This window comes from Pituophis catenifer, unplaced genomic scaffold (genome assembly GCF_029215685.1).
Source record: "Pituophis catenifer annectens isolate HBS135680 unplaced genomic scaffold, rPitCat1.0.hap2 SCAF_2, whole genome shotgun sequence".
In the NCBI taxonomy this organism is placed as follows: Eukaryota; Metazoa; Chordata; class Lepidosauria; order Squamata; family Colubridae; genus Pituophis; species Pituophis catenifer.
In genome coordinates this window covers 99375290-99395065 of record NW_027256882.1, presented here as the reverse complement: position 1 = coordinate 99395065, position 19776 = coordinate 99375290, and the positions used below count along the sequence as shown (strand labels likewise).

General features: G+C 36.8%; 1 protein-coding gene across 5 annotated transcripts; it reads right to left on the bottom strand.

Annotated features, from left to right (window-relative positions):
- Positions 1-3319: 3319 nt before the first annotated feature.
- On the bottom strand, positions 3320-18852 carry CLK4 (CDC like kinase 4). 5 transcript variants are annotated; one of them, XM_070933884.1, is made up of 13 exons: positions 18764-18852; positions 12419-12561; positions 10105-10324; positions 8927-9017; positions 8495-8561; positions 7061-7177; positions 6799-6965; positions 6612-6706; positions 6237-6366; positions 6034-6116; positions 5151-5230; positions 3746-3833; positions 3320-3662 (listed from the first exon to the last, which is right to left on the bottom strand). In XM_070933884.1, exons 2-13 carry the CDS (start codon positions 12559-12561, stop codon positions 3522-3524), a joined length of 1422 nt encoding a protein of 473 aa, XP_070789985.1. In that variant the 5' UTR covers positions 18764-18852; the 3' UTR covers positions 3320-3521. The 5 variants fall into 5 exon arrangements, with proteins under 5 accessions (XP_070789985.1, XP_070789986.1, XP_070789987.1 ...); XM_070933885.1 differs by lacking the exon at positions 18764-18852 and adding an exon at positions 18059-18104; XM_070933886.1 differs by lacking the exon at positions 7061-7177.
- Between the last annotated feature and the right edge of the window lie 924 nt (positions 18853-19776).

Here is a 19776-nt window from a genome sequence, read left to right as displayed (position 1 = left end):
TTTAAAAACATCAACACTAACATTGAATTTTGGAAGAAAATAAATGCTTGACTGCCATAATGAACGGCAGTCAGTATCATATGAACTGGAACTGGAAACTCTTCACTCCCTAGTTCCCTTTGCAGGCATCTCATAATCTGCTACAGAATGTCAGGAGCACTATAAGACAATTTACAGAAAGGGAGAATTGTGACTTTTCCTGTCTATTAGCAAAATCATTTCCATGAAAGCAAGCAATTGGATTTTTCATCATCAAAGAATTCCAGATGTCCAAAATGCAAATCTACTGTGCTTGTGTAAAATCCCTCAAAAAATACAGTATACAGAATAATTAAAAATACACTTCTGAACTGGCAAGGAAAGATGAAAAATATTGAGCCGACTCATGTAAATTAGGTATTTAAGATAAGGAAATAAGGGGTAAATGCTTTTATTAATCACACATCTCCAAAAATTTATAAAGTGAATTGCTAGGGAGCTTTCATTTCTTCTGAAATCTGAACTTCTTTGTACCATTCTGCTTGAATAGTTTTCCAGAGGAAGGAGGGAAAAAAAGATGAATGGGAGATAAAATGTGGGCTATTGGCCAAAGCATGTAGTTATACGAATGCCTCATGAAATTACTATAAATGCTGTAATGACTTATGAACATTAAGTGGAAGCAGACAACATAATTAACCTGGAATTTCTGGCAGCATACAGTATGTGACATTGATAATAACCGATGGTCAGCTGAATAGAGTTATTTCCAATTAATCGGACTCAGCATTTTGTTTTGTTACATTTTTGGATGACCTTGGTTCAGACAGTCTCTTTATAATTACTAGTGGTATGAGAATGAAATGGGAAGTACCCCAACTGAATTATTTAGATCAAGAACAGTATCAAAATACAGTAAACACTTTTTCTATGGTTATAATAAAACCATTCAAAAAGTAACATAGCTATGTTAAAAAGGCCTTCATAAAAATTCAAATGGTTTTACAGATCTTAATATTATTTTCTTAAGTTTCTTCGAAAACAACAGAAAGAGGGTTTGCCATGATCATCTTCAAATATGATTTTGGAGTTTCTTGATGCAGGTAGCCTGGCTTCCCTCGTGTCCCTTCTCCCTGTTATAGATTGCCTATAACATCAGCTGTATTCTTTCACCATTAGCAGGAACCTATGCCAGTGTCCTTTTCAGAGTCCCTGAAGGTAGTAAGCCACTGCACTATGTCAAGGTCATGTGTCAGGTGGGGTGGGTTCTACTTACCTTTACTACTGGTTTGCAACGGGGCCATTCATGCGCTCTTCTGCGCATGCGCAGAAGCATTCTGATGATGTCAAGGTCGGAGCCTCCCTCCGATTTTACTACCGGTTCTATAGAACCAGTCTGAACTGGGGGCAACCCACCACTGGTGTCAGGGAAAGGTGGGCAGAGAGTGAAAAATGCAAGGATATTCTTTGAACCATAGCTTTGAATATGGCAAGTGAGAATACCAAGGACTGCAATGAGAACCAATCCATCAACATGGAACAAAAAAGACTGACTCGAGAATGATCAACAAGCCGAAATGTACATACTTTGGCATGCAAACATGTTTGGCAAGGTTCAGGTTAGCAGTGGAAGGGTAAGTGAATAGGTAGGTAGATGGACTGGATGACAAAGGCCTTGAATGAGTTGTAGATTATAATTGAAGGTAGGCTGAGATACAGAATGTTGGCCCACAATGAACCAACAACACTAAGCGTTGAGACCAACTTAATAGCATTCTAACAATTACTGCTTTTTCTATATCATGGGATTTCATTTATGAGTATAAAAACTAATCTAAACTATATTACGACTGCTAAATTATATTTTACTTCCAGGTATCAATTGCACATTAGAAAGTTACATCTCACTTTGATATCAGAAAGTGGTTAAGGTTTATCTATACTCTCTTCTGTATTCCCACTATATCCCCCCAACAATCTACCCAACAAAAATATTTTTAAAATGTTAACCAAACATAATCATTAAAATAACAGAGTGTGGGTTGCTACCGGTTCACCCTGGGTTGGGTGAACTGGTAGCAGCGGCGGCAGCCTCTGCGCTCACAGCTGGATGCTTCTGTGCATGTGCAGAAGTGTTGCGCGCCCATGCGAGCGCGCCCATGAGGGAACTGGTAGCAACGGGTTTTGAAACCTACCCCTGAACTGAAATATAGGTAATCCTCAAGTTATGAATGTAATGGAACCTGCCAATTACATTTGTAACCCGAGAATTCATTGGAGTGAATCATGTAAACTCCCTGCTTTCACCCACACATTCGCAAATCAAATGCATGGGTCATTAAGTGCACGAAGTATCTCAGGGTGGGGAAGGCCATTGGGGGGGGGGAGGGTGCTAGTGATAGAATACCCTATCAAAGGATTCTCCCAACTGATACCTTATGCTTCCCACAATTGCTTCCCTGCCATCCTGCTACACTGGGTCTCACTTGCGAATATCTAGCGAGCTGTCTTTTCTCTGCCACAGTTTGTGTCCCTCCCAGGCTCCATTTTTGGCAGCAAGGGATTTTTGCAAAGACAATCGGAACCTAGAGGAACACAATCACCCTCTAGTTTTCAGCAAACCTTTCCAAAAACCTTTGCTGGCAAGAACAGAGCCCGGGAGGGGCCAGCGCGTCCCTTCCGGGCTCTGTTTTTGGCAACAAAGGCTTTTTACAAAGATGATCAGAGCCTAGAAGGGAGATTGCAAGCTGAGCAGGGTGTGCTCGTACCCCTCTTCCTCTGCTCTGATCACTCTGCTTTTGGAGCACTGAGAGAAAGCAAAGAAACGGTGGCAGAGAGGCTGGAGAGGAGACAGCTCACTAGATCTTTGCAAGGCGAGTCTCCACAGGTCCAGTGCCTGTGGAGACCCGGTTATGGGGGTGGGGTGGGGTAGGGAATAGGCAGGGCAAATGTTGCAGTGCCTCTGCGGTCGTTCGTAAGGGTAAATGACTGCTGTGGTACTGCAATATTCATAACTGTTGTCATAAGTACTTGGTGGGTGGTGTTATGTCGTAACTTTGAACAGTCGCTAAGTGAACTGTCTTAATGTAAGAATTACCTGTAGTACTTTTTGCAATATAGAGGTAATTAATCTAAGAATCACATAAAATATTGTAATATTTTAAAATGTAAGCCTCAATGTGAAAATTTGGAGAAGCAGGATAATTTTGAATTATCTTGTTAAATTATGTTCTTGAAATATTGACTGTCCTCTGAAAACTCTTGCTCCTAATGTCACCATTGTTTAACAGTTTCCAAGTCCATTATTGCCTGCATCTTTAACTCAAAAAAGTACAATCACTTGTAAAAATGTTCCTTTAATGTTTACATGATAACATCCATGATCAGCTGTAACTGTTCAACCAGATAATACAGGAGCATCAGTATAGACACGTAACGGTTATATTTACAGAAACAACTGTACAAATTAATTTATTATTTACAACATCTCACAACAGATGTTGACAGACCTAGTCCATTTCCTTTAAGGAAGACAAGAAAAGCTATCTAGCTTTTAGGGAATCAAAGAAGTGATGCTGCAAGGCTTCATCTAGAGTTATTCTGTTGGCTGGGTCATATTCTAACATCTTGCGGATGAGATCAAAAAGGTTCTCATGGTCTTTATCATGACAATGCATAAATTCCTAGGGAAAAGAGAGAAAAGCTGACTTTTAAAAATTCTCTTAGGACGTCAGCATTAAATGGAGCAAGAATCCCCCCCCCTTACCTTTAGTGGTTTGCATCGTCTCCTAACATAACGGCCTGCAGAGCTTTGTTCATCCCAGTCCAGTTGGTTATGATGAAAGTAACATTTCCTACATATAAAAAGACTAACTATAACTTGCCAATCTTCATTTTTGGGCTAGCAGTATGACTGTGCAGTTTACAAATATAATTTATTAATTCATAAGTAAATACATAAATGCTTCATTTTCTTTCAGTATTTATAATACCCTTAATACAATCCTACCACATTAAATTCATTAAATTCATTTATACCCAAAGCATACATAAATATCTGTTTCGACTTCAGCCTTGCATGTAAGGCAGTAAAAGATGAGCGGCTACTCCTATGTGCTTACAAAATTTGTGAATTGTACAAAAGAGATGTACAAATCTATTAAAATTTGAAATGCATTATTTTGACCATACTAATTTTTTTCAAGTTTCTTCAAAAGAGTTTTTAGCTCAAAAACCACTGCTTTGAATGTAAAGGGCTTTCTGAAGTTGCTGAAACAATGAAGTCTGAACTTTGAATAATGCATTCTAAACTCAGCTCTTTTCAAATTCAAAATATTTCAAACACCTATATTTTCTCCTCTAAGTGCTCCTGTACTCTTCCTTTTCTCAAGCTCCTTTCAGGGATATCTTTCCTTAATCTTTCTTCCTGATGCTTGTTTTTAGGGTTGCACATATGCTTCAGCTACTTTTCTCAACTAACATTAATTTGTCCATTAAAAAAAAACAGTCACCAATGTTACCCCTACTTTAATTCACAGCTAGTTATTTTGGTACCCAGCACCCAGAACAATTGCTGTGTATTTTAACTTGGAAATAAAAATTCCCAAGATCATTTATTTATTTGTTAAATTCATTTGCCACCTATCTTGCCCTATTGGCAGCAGTTGGAGATATTTTTTTCTAAGCATGTAGTCTTAACATTGGAAAAGAAAGGAAACTTTGCTCTGCCCAAGAACGTTTCTAACAATACATTTTAGTATATGATAAATGGAACGGATTAAGAATTCTATCTTTCAGGGGCAGCCTTCTTCAATCTGTTTGGCTGCAACTCACAAATCTTAACTTGGGATGGTTTAGGAAAAACGTATTTTTGCTGCTCTTGCAATCTTAATTTATTTGATGCAACAAGCCAGGGATTGGATGTGGCAATAAAACATTCATTCCTACTTGGTTTTCTTTGCTCATGCAAAGAGAAAACGAAGCCCAGGAAAATGGGTCGTATCCACAAACATGCAGTTTATTTGCATCAAACCAGACAAAAGAATCACAGTTTATGAACCTATGCAAATATTACCAGCATAACAGATTTTTATCTCTCCTCCCCCCCCCCAAAAAAGCTTTCTTTGAATCTTTTTTGTAAAAGACATGTTCACAATTTAAAATAAGCATACCGTGATTTTTTAATCATGTGCACTGGTAAAGGCCCAAGTATCCTCTCCATCATTGCCAGGTGTTCCTTACTGTCATGTGTCTGCAAAAAACAAAAGCAGCCCAAAGAAATGAAGCATACACCAAAATGTAAACATTAACAATCAGAATATCTTTTGCCCACATCAGCAGGTTTCCACAGAAAAAGGACAACTGTTTAGTCTCCAAGGTTCTGGAACTTTGAACCATGCAAAAAACTGGAATACAGTGTTCCTCAACTGTATATTTTATAAATAGTCTTTGCTGAATAATTGCCGTTTAGAGACCATTTAAAGATACAATGGTTCTGACAGAATCCCCATGGTTATGTTATCAAAATTTTTCAGTGACCTGTGACCACTACTTGCATGCTTCATAGTCCACTTCCAACAAGAGGTGACAATGAAGAAGACATTACTTACCAATGGAGTTGTGGGTACCAAGTATGGTTGCTAAGCAATTATTACCTGTATTCAATGTGCACTTTTTTTTAGTGGTATGCATAACATTTTACATTCGGAATTCAGAGTGATTGTTTCGTTTTAGTAACCGATTGTTCTGAACTCTTTGTAAATGTTCCAAGAGTCTTTTGACCATGCCAGAAATACTCAGAAATTGGTTACTTCCAGAATAATAACCACAGCACTGAAGCATTTAGGTAAGGCTGGAACTATTCAGTCATACTATATTAAAGTAAGCAATTTTGGCCTCTAAATATGATTTATTTATTAAATATATATGCCACCCATCTCAGATGATATAAAGTTCCGATAAATAATCTTACCCACATTCCATAAGATTTCATTTCAAAGGAGATTCAATGTTTCATTTAACTCTAGAATTATAACTAAAAAGTTATATGCATACCTGGAAGACAGTGAAACCAAGATAATATTCAATCAAAATGCAGCCTATACTCCAGACATCACAGGGCTGAGACCAACCAAGTGCTGTAACACAATTCACAACATTCTGATTAATTCATGATACTCAGGTTGAAAAGAGGAAAGGATAGGAATAATAACACCATTCTTATTATAAATGCATGTATGAAAAGGATTCTTACTAACCAAGTATAACTTCAGGTGCTCTATAGTGACGCGTAGAGACTAAAGTGCTGTGATGTTCATTATCATATGTTGCACTACCAAAGTCTACAACTTTAATATCTGTGTTTTTCAGGGTCCGTTCATCTCGCCTCTGTAACAAAGTTTTAAAAAAATAGTTGTATTTCTTGATCTCTTATAATTGAAATATATTGTGATCAAAGTAATAAACTTCTTAAAGAACTCCATTGCTTCATGCAATGATTTTACTAATTGTGGTCTTACTAAATATTTTACAGAGGAATCTCATACTAAAAAAATGTTATGGCAGTTGAATACATTGAACAGAATAAAAAATGCGTAGGAACCACCAAGAGAAAAGTGTGTTTTAACACTTACCATTTTACAATTGTACTTTACTATATAATCAGACTCTACAAATAAAATATTTTCAGGTTTTAGATCTGTATGAGTCAACTTATTATGATGCAAGACTGGAAAAAGAAAAAGAAATAGGAACTCAATACTTAAATTCCTGTATAGCATTTTAGATATAAATAATTCTTTAATTATTAAATATACTTACAGTTTATGGACTGACAAATCTGAAAAGCCATCTTCCTAATCAGTTCAATAGAAAATGGCAAAAAACTATTTTCTTTAATAAACTCATAAGTACTGAGTCCCAGGAGTTCAAATACAATGCAGACATGACCATGATGTTCAAACCATTCCAACATCTGTACACAACGACTAGGGAATAAAAACATGATCAAAACAAGGGATTAATAAAACAGTAAATTATTTATTTTTTAAAACATAGTATTAATGTTTCAATTTATACTTACAATGTACTACTAGGATCCAAGGTATTTAAATGCTCCAATACTTGTATTTCTGAACGAGCTGCTTCTCGATATCTACCAACACTTTTTACAATTTTTATAGCTACATGCATTTTTCTCCTAAGAAATAAAATACTGCAATTTAAGTACAGCCTTTTTCAAGCATATAAGACAAATTCCTCTGTAACCTTTATTATCTGATACTTAGTAACTGATAGATGGGATCATATAATTCTAGCATGCCCTGATTCAGAAATATTAAAATATTGTACAACAGTTAACAAAAGTATAACTTTAGAACATTCTTTTCTCTTGTATATAAATAATATTTGAAACCTTTTCGGATATTACAATCTGGTCATTTTGTACATATCACCATCAAACCCTACCAAAATAATACAAGAATGATTACATACTGATCAATCAAGATGTTGCACCCCCAAGACAAGGGTTGGCGGGGAAGAAAATTTATACTAATTTTGTAACTCGGCATTATTTCTCATAATGAACCGGAGTCTTCTAAAGCATTTGAGCAGTATTTTATGGAAGTTCAGCCAAAGGAAAAATAACTTAACACTGTCTCCGTATCTTCCAACTATGAGATCATATCATACTTTAATTTTTAAAGAAATCTAGCAATTTTCTCTTAAAAAATAGGATATAACAAGAAACAAAGTGGCAACTTAGTAGAAATTATTTTTTACATGCCTTTCAACAATCTGAATAAACATCTTCCTTACAATCACCAATCACCAAGACCATAAACATATAATCCAATAGTCTATTAAAATAATCAATAAAAGGATTCAATGAAGTTGAGTTTGGCTTCATTGGCTGCTGTTTAATAACAGCAAATAAAAAAATAAAGAATTCCTAAGCTTGAAAATGCAAAGCTCAACATGTAAAGTTGAATTCAGCATAAATTAACAGAACCTCAAGTCCCATAGCCTAGACTGCAAGGCATTTATTAAGGCCCCTTAATAAATACCTGACCTCTCGTCTTGTTTGCCTTATGCTTTTTTAAAGTTTAATTCATTATTATGGACTAGTATTCTTGGTTGGATCTATCAACATAATAGTAAAGAGAATGGGTTTAAATAATATATTAAAAAGGCCAAAAACTACAAATGATTAAAATTAAAGTTTTAATAATAAGACAGTTAAGACTACATGTAGCTTGGGGTTGGCATGATGCGTTGTTAAGACTTTTCTGAGTTATGGTTTGAACTAAAAAAATTTGGTTATCATGCTAAGTTTACACCCTCAGTGCAGAAGATGCAGAAAAAAATAAATTATTATAGTTGGCTACCATATAATTATTTTTGAACTATTTTTCGGAAGTTTGACTTGCTTAAATTAATAGCATGTGCAGAAGGATTTCTACCATCATATAAACACATTTCAGTTAGTAATTCTTTTGAGAAACAGGATACATACATGTGATGATCAATGCATTCTACAACTTTCCCAAAGGCGCCTTCTCCTAAAGTAGTGATAACTTCATCTAAAAAAAAGAAAAGAAATGAATTCCAGCTGTTATTGAACTAGCTGAATAAAGCTGAACACTATTAAGTCTATCATTATAACATTTACTGTCTGCTTCAGAATGTGTTATTTTTATTGGATAGGTGTCACAAAATAGTTATCTAGCTATCAATCTAACTTTAAGCTTTATTTACTGTTGTGTTTGTTTAAACAGCAATATTTAAGAGTACAGAAAAGAAAAGAAATAGAATACAAAGACAAAACAAAAGGTAAAAGAGAGCAATGAAGCTTTCTTAGCCCCGCCCCCACTTCTCATCTAACATACTATTCTAAACAGATGTGTTGCTGACATTTTTTTTAAAAGTGTTGAAAAATATTCTATACATCTTGCTCTTAGTACGTCTCCACTTTGACAGATCAGGTGACCCTCCTCATCATCCTCTACATTCCTGGATCTTTTCTTTCGATGGCTCTTCTGGAAACGGCACCAAGATCGTCCAGCCAATCAATATATCAGAGTGAATTCAGGGTAGATTACGCAATTCATTCAGCGGGGATATTCAGGCATTCAGTTACGCACCAGGCCACGAACAGTTGGCAGGAGCAATTTCAAATTCAGTCCCCAGAAATTCACAGGGCACAGTTTATGTTACAGAAGAAAAACATGGCAAGGAACAGATTTTCAGATAAATACTTAAAGTTGCAAGACAACAGAAACACAACACAATTTTGTCTCTTAAATTTTACATTACCAGAAGATTGAAACTAAGATTAAAATCTAAATTACATATGCTAGTCAAAAACAATTTTTTGTCATTTTTATCTTTATAAAACAGGTCTGAACTTCTTGAATTTTTTTAAAAATGTAATTCGATTAATATTTATTGATATATTATTCATGCAACTATTTATATTCCATAATTAGACCAGCTAAAGAGAAAAGTATTAGTAAAATTTGTAAAATTCAGTGTAATATTCTGGTGATATACATCTGTAAGAACAAAGTCTTGCATCTCAACATTTTTAAATTTGAATGTATACAATAAAAGTACTTTTATTATTTGTAAAATATTCAGATCTTGCTAACTGTTGAAATGATTCGTTCTCTGATAATAAAATCATCCAATGCTTAATATTTGCTTGAAACTATTTCATAGAAACATGATGAATTCATTACAGACATTGTATTAAGAAACTAATTCCACTGAAACAGATCCATTTTGAAGAACAAGGAACAAGCTAGACAGGGTTGCTTCACCATGATGTAAGACTAATTCAAGTAAGGGTAAGACAGCTATTTTTATTTTTTGAGCTGCAAGACAAAAGGCAACAAATCCGAGTTTTCCTGTTTTGGACAAATTAAGCCAAATGAAAACTCATATAGTTAACACCCTTCATTAAAGTAGAATCTACATGCATACATACAGAAATAATATAGAAATAATAAAAATGAAATGCAGACTTCATATCAAATCTTCCAACTATATCCAGAGAATCTAATATTCCTCGAAGTAACCTAAAAACAATAATATATTTATTATTCTTTTTAAAAGCATACATACCGAATGTGAGCTGTTGCTGGGATTGTGTTTCTTATGCTTTCGTTTATGATTCTTTTTTCCACTTTGACCAGAAGATTTGATATGATGACAATGGCTCTTTGCATAATGTCTGTGATAATGCTTATGGTCATCTACGTCACAGAAGTCATTTCGATATTCCTCAACATATCTTCGGTCATGATGGTCTCTTTCATGTGTGGATGTATCATCCAAGTAGTTACTGAAAATATATTTACATTATTTCCCCATTTCAAAAAAGAAGTTAAAAACAAGTACATTTTATAAAGGTGTGCAAAATATTTCCATCCTGGCATTTTTCAAATTCAAAATATTTCTTTCATGTTCGAAACAGCTATACCATGCTTGAGCATTCAAGCTTAAAATATTTCCAAAGGAATCAGAAGATCCTGTTTCGAATGTGAAACATCTGTTTCAAATTCAAACAAATACAGTGATTCAATCAGATGAGCTGTTTTGAGTTTGAGATGGCTTGGATTTTAAATGTTCTGCACACCAGTAATATTTTCTATATTCTAATAAACTTTCAAAATGCACAATATTTTATTAGGATTCCTTTTTATTTAAAGTTCAGATGAAAAATATACTGTTTATTATAGAAATGAGAGTATTAAGCTCTTTAAGTAGAGAGCACCGATATGAAAGTTGTTACTATAGCAATTCAAAGTTCAAGGCATTAGTAAGAAAACAAAAAGCAGACATAATTGAAATTTCAATTACAACAATTACTATAATTATAAAAAAAGTCATAATCAATGAACTATCCCACCTGTATATGAGGATTACTTATGCTGAGCAACGTAAGAACTACTTAGATAATTCATTTCACCTGAGGATATTCTAAATCAGAGGTGTTAAACTCAGGGCCCGTGCGGGCCGGATGCGTCACACATATTATGCAGATCAATGTAAGGCTCATTTCAGTCCAACATTTTCATTCTCAATAGCAACCCAGATGTCCCTGTTGTTCTCACAAACAGAAGACGGATACATACTCCCTTCCTACCATTGTTCCCTTATATCATATATGGGAATGTTGTCCCAAACCTGGAAGTAAACTGAGTCTTCAACATTAGTAATCTCTAGTAAGCATGTTCTTTGCGAATGTATTCAATATCCTTTTAAAACCTTCCAGTGACTATCGTCATGTGATAATGAATTATGCAAACTGATTATGAATTATGTGAATTACTTGTTTGCTTATCCTTCGAGTGAGATTCATTAGGTAGCCCCTAGTCCTAATTTTGCTATGCAACTGCCTTTCAGCTGCTCAGTGCAGCAAGGCTGAAGTTTGCACTTTGAGGCGATGCTGTGGATTGACAGTTAAATTGAGGATGTTTTGACTGTTACTGTGGATAGTTAATTTTAGCTGCTTCCCAAGACCTGGGAGAGGGAATGGGTAAGTGTGAGAAGGTAAAATTAATGGTGGAGAGAAAGAGTGGTTGTAGTTGGGCCTTAGGGAGTACTGAGTTTTTACTGCTGCATAGCCTGTGCTATTTAACATTGTCTTTGGATTAGTAGTGGAATCTCCAAAAATGATAGTCTTTGGAGACTTTACCTGCTGACGTATGGTTCAGGACCACCTAAAACATATACCTGATCCAAATCATTAAAGGATGCAGTATACAGAAATAGTCACGTGTTAGATCTAATTTTTATCTCAGGGTAGTCATAACATGATCTGAAGGTTCTATCAGTTCTGTTTCATGGCCAGACTGATTGTTTTTGGCTTGCTGGTGCTGTCTTACACAGCCACCACCAGAAAGATGTTGGATTTATTGGTATAGGACCTTGAGTTAGAATCTGACTAGGCAGTCTCGTCATATTTGCTGAAGCATGGCCATGTCCTATTATTTGGGAATGCTTAATCCTGTGACAGTTGAGGAATATGGGACTGTTAACTTGGCTGCCTGTTAAATCCATTTCCCTTCTGGTTGGATATGTGAATGGTGAATTCATCCTGGCATGAGAGGATGCTTCCGCCTACCTTGATGATAGTGATACACCATCTGAAAAAGCTGGACCCTATGGTGGTAAACAATTACGTTTTTAAAAATGATATAAAATCTAGAACCAAGGAAATGGATAGCACAGGGATGAGCTTTTTTTATCCCATCAACTACTTCCAGTGGTAAGCAATGCCCAAGTCAACTGGAAAAGCCAAGTTTTAATACCCTTCCAGAAGGCCACAAAGGTGAGAGCAGTTCTCACCTCTTTAAACCTTATTTATAATGCTTAATTATTTATATAATTATTCTGTACCATATTTATAATTAAGAAAATTATAGTTAAGTACCTGTCTGCAGTTTTAAGTGATTTATAGCGTCTGTAATTTCGTTCACTACTATGAGACCTCTTCTTATGCTTTCGGCTATTTGTAGTTTTTTCTTCTCCTCTGTCATCTTCTTCATGATAACAAGCTTGTTTTGAGTGCTTCATCTTTTAAAAGAAATATATCAAGATAAAAGTATTACATGCTAGTTTAATGAAAATTTAAAACAAATTAAAAGCACAATCTGAAATTTTAAGACAAAATGGACTATTATTTCAATAGGAATTGATTTTACTTGAATATGGCAAATGAAAGTAAGGTTATATTCTAATTTCTATTTAGTGGAAATAAACCTCATTAGACAGTGAGACTTATTTCAGAGTTACAACAAAGAGCAATTTACAAAAAATATTTAAATCTGTAAATACAGAATCATTTATTTAAATGCAAGAGAATTTCTGCCCACTTATTGTATTCCCTACCATTCCTCATCACTTGAACCCAATATGCTATCTATCAAGGCAAAGAAACAGAATACATATTAAAAATATTTTAGGTTAGATTGTCTTAGGGCTGGAAATTTACTCCTTTCAAATCCCTTTCTCTACAATCTCTTCACTCTGCAAGTTGTAGTATGGGGGGAGGGGAAAGCAAGGAATTTATGTGGGCAATCTCTCTTTACTTGACCTTTCTTTCTTGCCCACTGAGGATTAGAAAAACTGGAGAGGAAGAGATTTCAAGACACTAAGCTGTCTGCTCTTCTACACGTTGAAAGCAAATATGATCACATATCAATGTGATATTGATATGGCAATGAAACAGGATATATAGTAAGCTGTATATGTAGCACATCCATAGCTCCCAGCCCTGAACTATAAGCATGATCACACTGCTTTTGGGGTCAATCCATGTCAATTGGTCTGATTTTAGAAAAGTGTCCCGCTAGACCATCAGATATTTCGATGAAATTTTGTGTGAACATGCACACATGTCCCCAATGGACATTGGTAAAGTGTTGTGTGCCGATGCAGTACTTGCGGAGATATAGGCATTTGTGTGACCCCATACCGCAGCCTTCTACAGTATAACTGAGGTTCCAGCAACTTTGAGACATAATATCTCCAGCAATATTTTGTTGAGAGAAACAAAACTTGGCCATCTTGTACAACTTTTTGTGCTCTATTAAACAAAATAATAAAAACATTCTCATGAGCGATCTCCATCTAGATAATTTGGAGCAAAGCTGGCTGAAAATAGTGTGGCTCAAAAAAAGGTTAAAGTTTGGCTTTTTATACCTCTGGAAGGAAAGGTATGATAAAGGTGAAACTTTGTGCGTAATAACTTAGCAACACAAGGTTTTTGAATATAAAATTTCATCCTCCTACTGTTTTCCAATAGCTTACAAATTGATGTAAAATTGACGTTTTTTATAAAAACACCAAAAATAGGGATTTTCAGCCCACTTTTACAAAAACAGACCTTCTGGAAACTGTTAAATCATTCTCATTAGAAACAGCATGTTTCAACCCCCCTAAAAAAGTAGGATTGGTTTTTCATCGCTGACATATCAAGCCCTAACAATAGGGACAAAATTTAGGACGTTGCTACATCACATGCATTCTGTTAGTTTTTCATCTTGTTTGTTTTATATAGACATCATTACTACTATTATATTGCGTTGGTCCATGGTGACATTGTCACTACTAGTTCAGGCACTTGAACCAGCAACCCCATCGCCATAGGGGGCAGGTCCAGTAGCTGTGCAATACTAGCCACGGGTGGATTTCTTGGTTCAGGATCCCAAGCCTGTAGTTTGGTTTCTTCCCCAAAGTTCCAAAGCCTTGTGTGGGTATCTGTCCGGTTCCCAAGCCGACAATTGGGCAGCTTATCCTAGGTTCCCAAGCCTAAAGTGGGTATCTTATATGCTTCCCAAGCCGAAGTCCGTACTGTTCGTATGAACTGCCAAATTCCAACGATTGCTTATTTATTATTGAATTTATGTGCCACATTCTTTAGCACCACTTCTGGAAATTGATATTGTCAACCTGATGATGTAACCAAAGGCGCTGGAAGCACACAAATAAGATGTGGTTCTGGAACCCAACATCATCTTGTCTTTCAGGCCAATAAAATGAATGAGCACAGCCCATGCATGAATGTTACCATGCATCATTTTGTTCGATCAAAATTTCCACAACGTTACCTACACACCATTTTTTGTCATAAATGCAGGCAACATAACAATTGGGAAATATGTCGACCAATTTTAAATTTGCATCGACGGTATTGGACATTTTGGCCATAAAGTTAATCGTGTCATTTGAAACTTTGCTGACAGAAATTGAATTTGAATCAACTGGCACAAACTGGTGATGATCTCTTGTGCTAGCTATTGAGCTGCTAACTTTCCATCTTTCTTGCAGCATTCTGCTTTCTTCGATTTCTTCCTTCGGAACATATATATATATATATTTAATTCCGTGAATGTTTCTGTTGCAAAAGTTGAACAGATCTCTCAGTATTTAGTCGGTTGATGGTCGCTGGAGACTGGCTCGAGCAGCCAAATGTTTAGTCGTGCCGCGAACTCCATCGCATGAAGTGCCATGACTCGTGCCGAAAAAATTACATTCGGCCTCTATTTCAAAACCATGTTTGTGATTGCAGATTGATGAAATTTTTGTAATTTTTGTATTGCGCCACTGAACCATCTTTAAAGTAGTATATCCTTGTAATCTTAGTTTTAGTCGTCAAAAACTCAATCAACTTCCGAATGAACACGTGCATGGAAACTCTATCATGTTGCATATTATCAGAAATTATGCAACAATTGACAATTTGCAGTGCACTATCTTTATGAACATAATAAGCGATGAATGGATTTTCCAAATTCTCCCAGTGAAAGCCTTGAGCAGCATCTTGGAGAACAAATGATTAATTCTCCGCAAAATCCATCAGTACAATCAGTTTGGTTTCTTTTAGCCAGCTTTCAACGACTTCAAATATTTGCTTTGATGTTTTGAAACGAAGTGGTGGCCAGTTTCCAAATTTTGTTAGCGAGTTTTTCAATGAAGCCGTCAACAGTGAGAACATTTGTTTCCAGTATTTCACGGACAGTATGAACCCATCGTTTGAATTCTATTGATTCTTCCAAATCCCAGTCCTCGAATATTTCATCCAAATGCGCTATCAGTGCTTCTTCACCAGGACAGTTTTTGCATCACTGCAACATACACTCTTTGGTGTTCAGATCGTAAACTGCCTTTCCCAAGACCAGCTTGTAGTTCTCTCTGGCACCCTGTAGAATAAGCTTAACATTTTGATGAATGGTGGACACGCAGATGGAATGTGTGCCTGGCAGATGGAATGTGTGCCTGAGCACAGACGGTGACACACCACTTTGGTCTGAGTTCACAGAATTTGGAGAAACCAATTTCAGCACCATATTTGTTTTGATATGCCACATACAATTCTTTCAGATAGCACGTAGCAACCACTTTTGTTTGTGAACCTTGACGCCATCAAGACAAACGGAAACAGAATCCTTTTTGCCAGGGCACATCCTGCTAAATTTGTCATCCTCGAAGAGATCTCAAACTCTCGGCAATTTCCTTTGGCAGTGGTTTGCCAACTTTTGCATCTGGTAGTGCACAAATGCCTCTCTATTTTTCTCGCTGTTTTAACCATATGTTCTGAAACGCCAAACATCTTTGGTGTCACAGATATCAACCAACTCTTTGGGGCCAAAGTCAATAATTGAACTTTCGTCAATCTATCGGATATTTTAATTTTCATTTTCATGTCTTCAATTAGGTCAGCATAATCCTGGCATGACTGGCATTCCTTAGCAGCAGACTCGCTAGTTTGCCCAATATCTTCAGCTGCTACTCCAGCAACTAATGTTATTTTGTCTGCTATCACTTTCTGCACATGTTCAACTTTTCATTTCGGATAGCCAATTTAATCCCTAATGTTCAACTTCTGAATTTTTAATGGAAAAGTCCCTAAATTGGTCAAACTTCTATTAACAGTGTCCAAAAATGTCCATATCGTAATTATCCGACGATGAAGAGTCTGCTATGCTTTGGACCATGGAAACGTATTTGGCTTTACACCTGGAACAAATCTTTTGATCCGGCTTCACATTTGTTTTTGCCACTTTTGTTAAATCATTGGACATGGCTAGATCAACTTTCGGCAGCCCATGTTTAGCTACATGATTTTGTTTGTTAAATGGGTTGCAGGACAACTTTTGCTTCATGCCGTACTTTTTCAGATACATCACTTTGTGATGCAAGCAGATTTGGTCATCATCTGTGAGCTCAACCTCCGACTGCTGAGTAATTTTTCTTTGGTGGACAAACTGTGCACATAATGCAGCCCAATTTCATAGGAATAAAATGAACCATGGTGGCAAGTTGACAATTTTTCTCCAATAACGCATTTGGGCAAAGTAGGATTGCCAGTTGACTCATCGACATCCATTTTACATATTATGGAAATTTGCAATAATGTAAAATGTATTACTGCAAAATCTGAAACACAGAAGTTACATAAGATTCTAATGTTATGACAGAAATAGGACAAATATACCTGTACAGTTCAGAATCCTATAGCCGCAACATGTTAATGTGTGGCGTCACTAAAGTACTTACAGCACAGTTAACCGGTCATTAGTGTAGAAGCACCGCTAGTAGACTTAACAGATTAATATAACATGCAAGAAATGAATTACACACTTTAAACTCCAGCATAAATGAAATTACAACAGCACAATATTAAATAATGCATGCTGACGTACATGGCGTTGCCATAGCAATGTTCTTAACTTTGTCCCTATTGTTAGGGCTTGATATGTCAGCGATGAAAAACCAATCCTACTTTTTTAGGGGGGTTGAAACATGCTGTTTCTAATGAGAATGATTTAACAGAGTTTCCAGAAAGTCTATTTTTGTAAAAGTGGACTGAAAATACCTATTTTTGCGTTTTTATAAAAAACGTCAACTATACACTCAATTTGTAAACTATTGGAAAATGGTAGGAGGATGAAATTTTATATTTGAAAACCTTGTGTTGCTAAGTTATTACGCACAAAGTTTCACCTTTATCATACCTTTCCTTCCAGAGATATAAAAAGCCAAACTTTAACCTTTTTTTGAGCCACACTATTTTCAGCCAACTTTGCTTATCTAGATGGAGATCGCTCATGAGAATGTTTTTATTATTTTGTTTAATAGAGCACAAAAAGCTGTACAAGATGGCCAAATTTTGTTTCTCTCAACAAAATATTGCTGGAGATATTATGTCTCAAAGTTGCTGGAACGTCATTCATACTGTAGAAGGCTGCGGTATGGGGTCACACAAATGCCTATATCTCTCCAAGTATTGCATCGGCACACGTAATACTTTACCAATGTTCATTGGGGACATATGTGCATGTTCACACAAAATTTCATTGAAATCCATGATGGTCAAGCAGGGACCCCCCCCCCCCAGACCACTTGACATGGAATGGCATGTTCTGTAAACACAGCCATCATGGTTTATTCATAAACCATAGCTTAACATTGTTTGAATGCCATTAGCATTGTATCCCATTAAGGTTTGCTGTAATGTGTAAACTCATTGAAAATCAATGTTGTCTGCTCCTACTGTATATCTCATTACCTTTTGTTGAAGAGCATGTTCCAGCTTAAACTGGGAAAGAGAGGGGCAACAGGCATCCCTGACAATGCAATGCAACAAACAATAATAGCATATTAAGACAGTGGCTGCTCAGCATCAAATGCAAGGATGCTCATTTTTAAACTGACTTTCTATTACCATCTTTTTTGTGCATCTGTTTTATTGGCAATTGGTGAAATCCTAATGCAAAGAGGGGTGTATCTATCTCGAAACTACTCATTCGGCTGTGATTATTCGATGCTTAAAGATACTTTATATGCAGTCATAAAAGGTGCAGTACATAGTTGACCGCCCAGTCCCATATTTAGCTCCCTAGCATCTCCAGATAAGCCTGAATAAACTGATTTCTCTAGTCGCGGAATGGCTGCTTAGGCGTAATGTGGATCATACCGATATATCAAATCTAAATTTATATATTTAAATTTAAGTCACGTCGTTTGTTTTCTATTCTTTTAGCGTAAGAACTGCAACAACGAACCTCAGGAAAAACATCGGGTTTGGGGTTGGGGAAACCTCTTTTGCTGCTGTGGAAGTAACGCGGGGGGGGGGGAAGAAAATAAATTTTGAAATTACACCAACTTTTATCGTCGATTTCCTCTCCCTCTCATTCCCCCAAACGGAGCTCCGAGTCTTTTTTCCCCTCCCAAACCGTGGAATCGTCCCAAAGACGCTCCGATTTACACCTACCTTTTTTCCCCTCCACAAAGGTGACCTTCCCGGACGCTTCCCGGCTACGAGCAGGTAGGAATATGACGGTTTTGGCCGTTATCAAATAGCCAAACAAACAAAATGGCGGCTTCCTCCCTCCCTCCCTCTGAATGACGTCACATACGCGAGGGCGGGAAGAAGGCTGCCGCTTTCACACCGGGATTCCTTTATAGATTGGCTGCGGCGTCCAGATTTTTGGTTTTTTAAAAACTTTTGAGTGTCGTGGCGTGGAAGGCTGCTTGACCCACCATTTAAATCGGGAACTTTTAGAGCAGAACTTCAGAAAATGCGACTGTGGGGAAAGGTAGCAGCGCTTTTGTCACCACAGCCTGAAAGTGGAGGGGAGAAAGATAGAAAATGAGCGTGGAATTGTATTGACATCAAGGGTATCCAAACTTGGGTCTCTTGCGATTTCGACTCCCAGAATTCGCCGATGTGAAATTTATTTCTTTATATTCCGCCTTTTATTTAGTTTTTATAAATAATTCCAGGCGGAGGCAAACTTCAAGTGTTTCTAAATCTATTTCTCCCGGGATCTTGAATGGGTGTTTACATCAGTGCTTCTGCAGCCAAGAAAAAGGATGATCGGCCTTCTCCGTGGAAATGAATACTGAATGCGACGAGAGGGGGGGAGAAGGGGTCGGCGGCAGCAGCGCGGTCTTCCATAGACCTGCGCGCCCAATTTGTCACGTTAAAAGCGGCTTCATTAAGGTTTCTTTAAAAAAAAAAACACCCCATAATAAGTGGTTCCAAAGTATCCTCTTGGACAGCCACCTGTCTGAAATGCTAGGGTCTCCTGCTTGAGCGGGGGGGGGGGGGGGGTTGGACTAGAAGACCTCCAAGGTCCCTTCCAGTTCTATTCTGATTTGATATCCACTGCGGGGCAGTCGCAAGGCAATGGCCTTCAAACCCACCCACCCCGCGCTTTGTGAAGGTACTGTAGCCTGAGAAGCATTTTAGAAGATGAGGGTGTAATCCTCGCTCCACACCAG

Coding starts and splice junctions, on each gene's coding strand:
- CLK4 (XM_070933884.1), bottom strand. CDS start 12,561: ATGAAGCACTCAAAACAAGCTTGTTATCATGAAGAAGATGACAGAGGA. Junction 10,325..12,418: donor TCACTTAAAACTGCAGACAG/GTACTTAACTAT, acceptor ATATATTTTCAG/TAACTACTTGGATGATACAT. Junction 6,367..6,611: donor TAAAGTACAATTGTAAAATG/GTAAGTGTTAAA, acceptor ACTTTGTTACAG/AGGCGAGATGAACGGACCCT.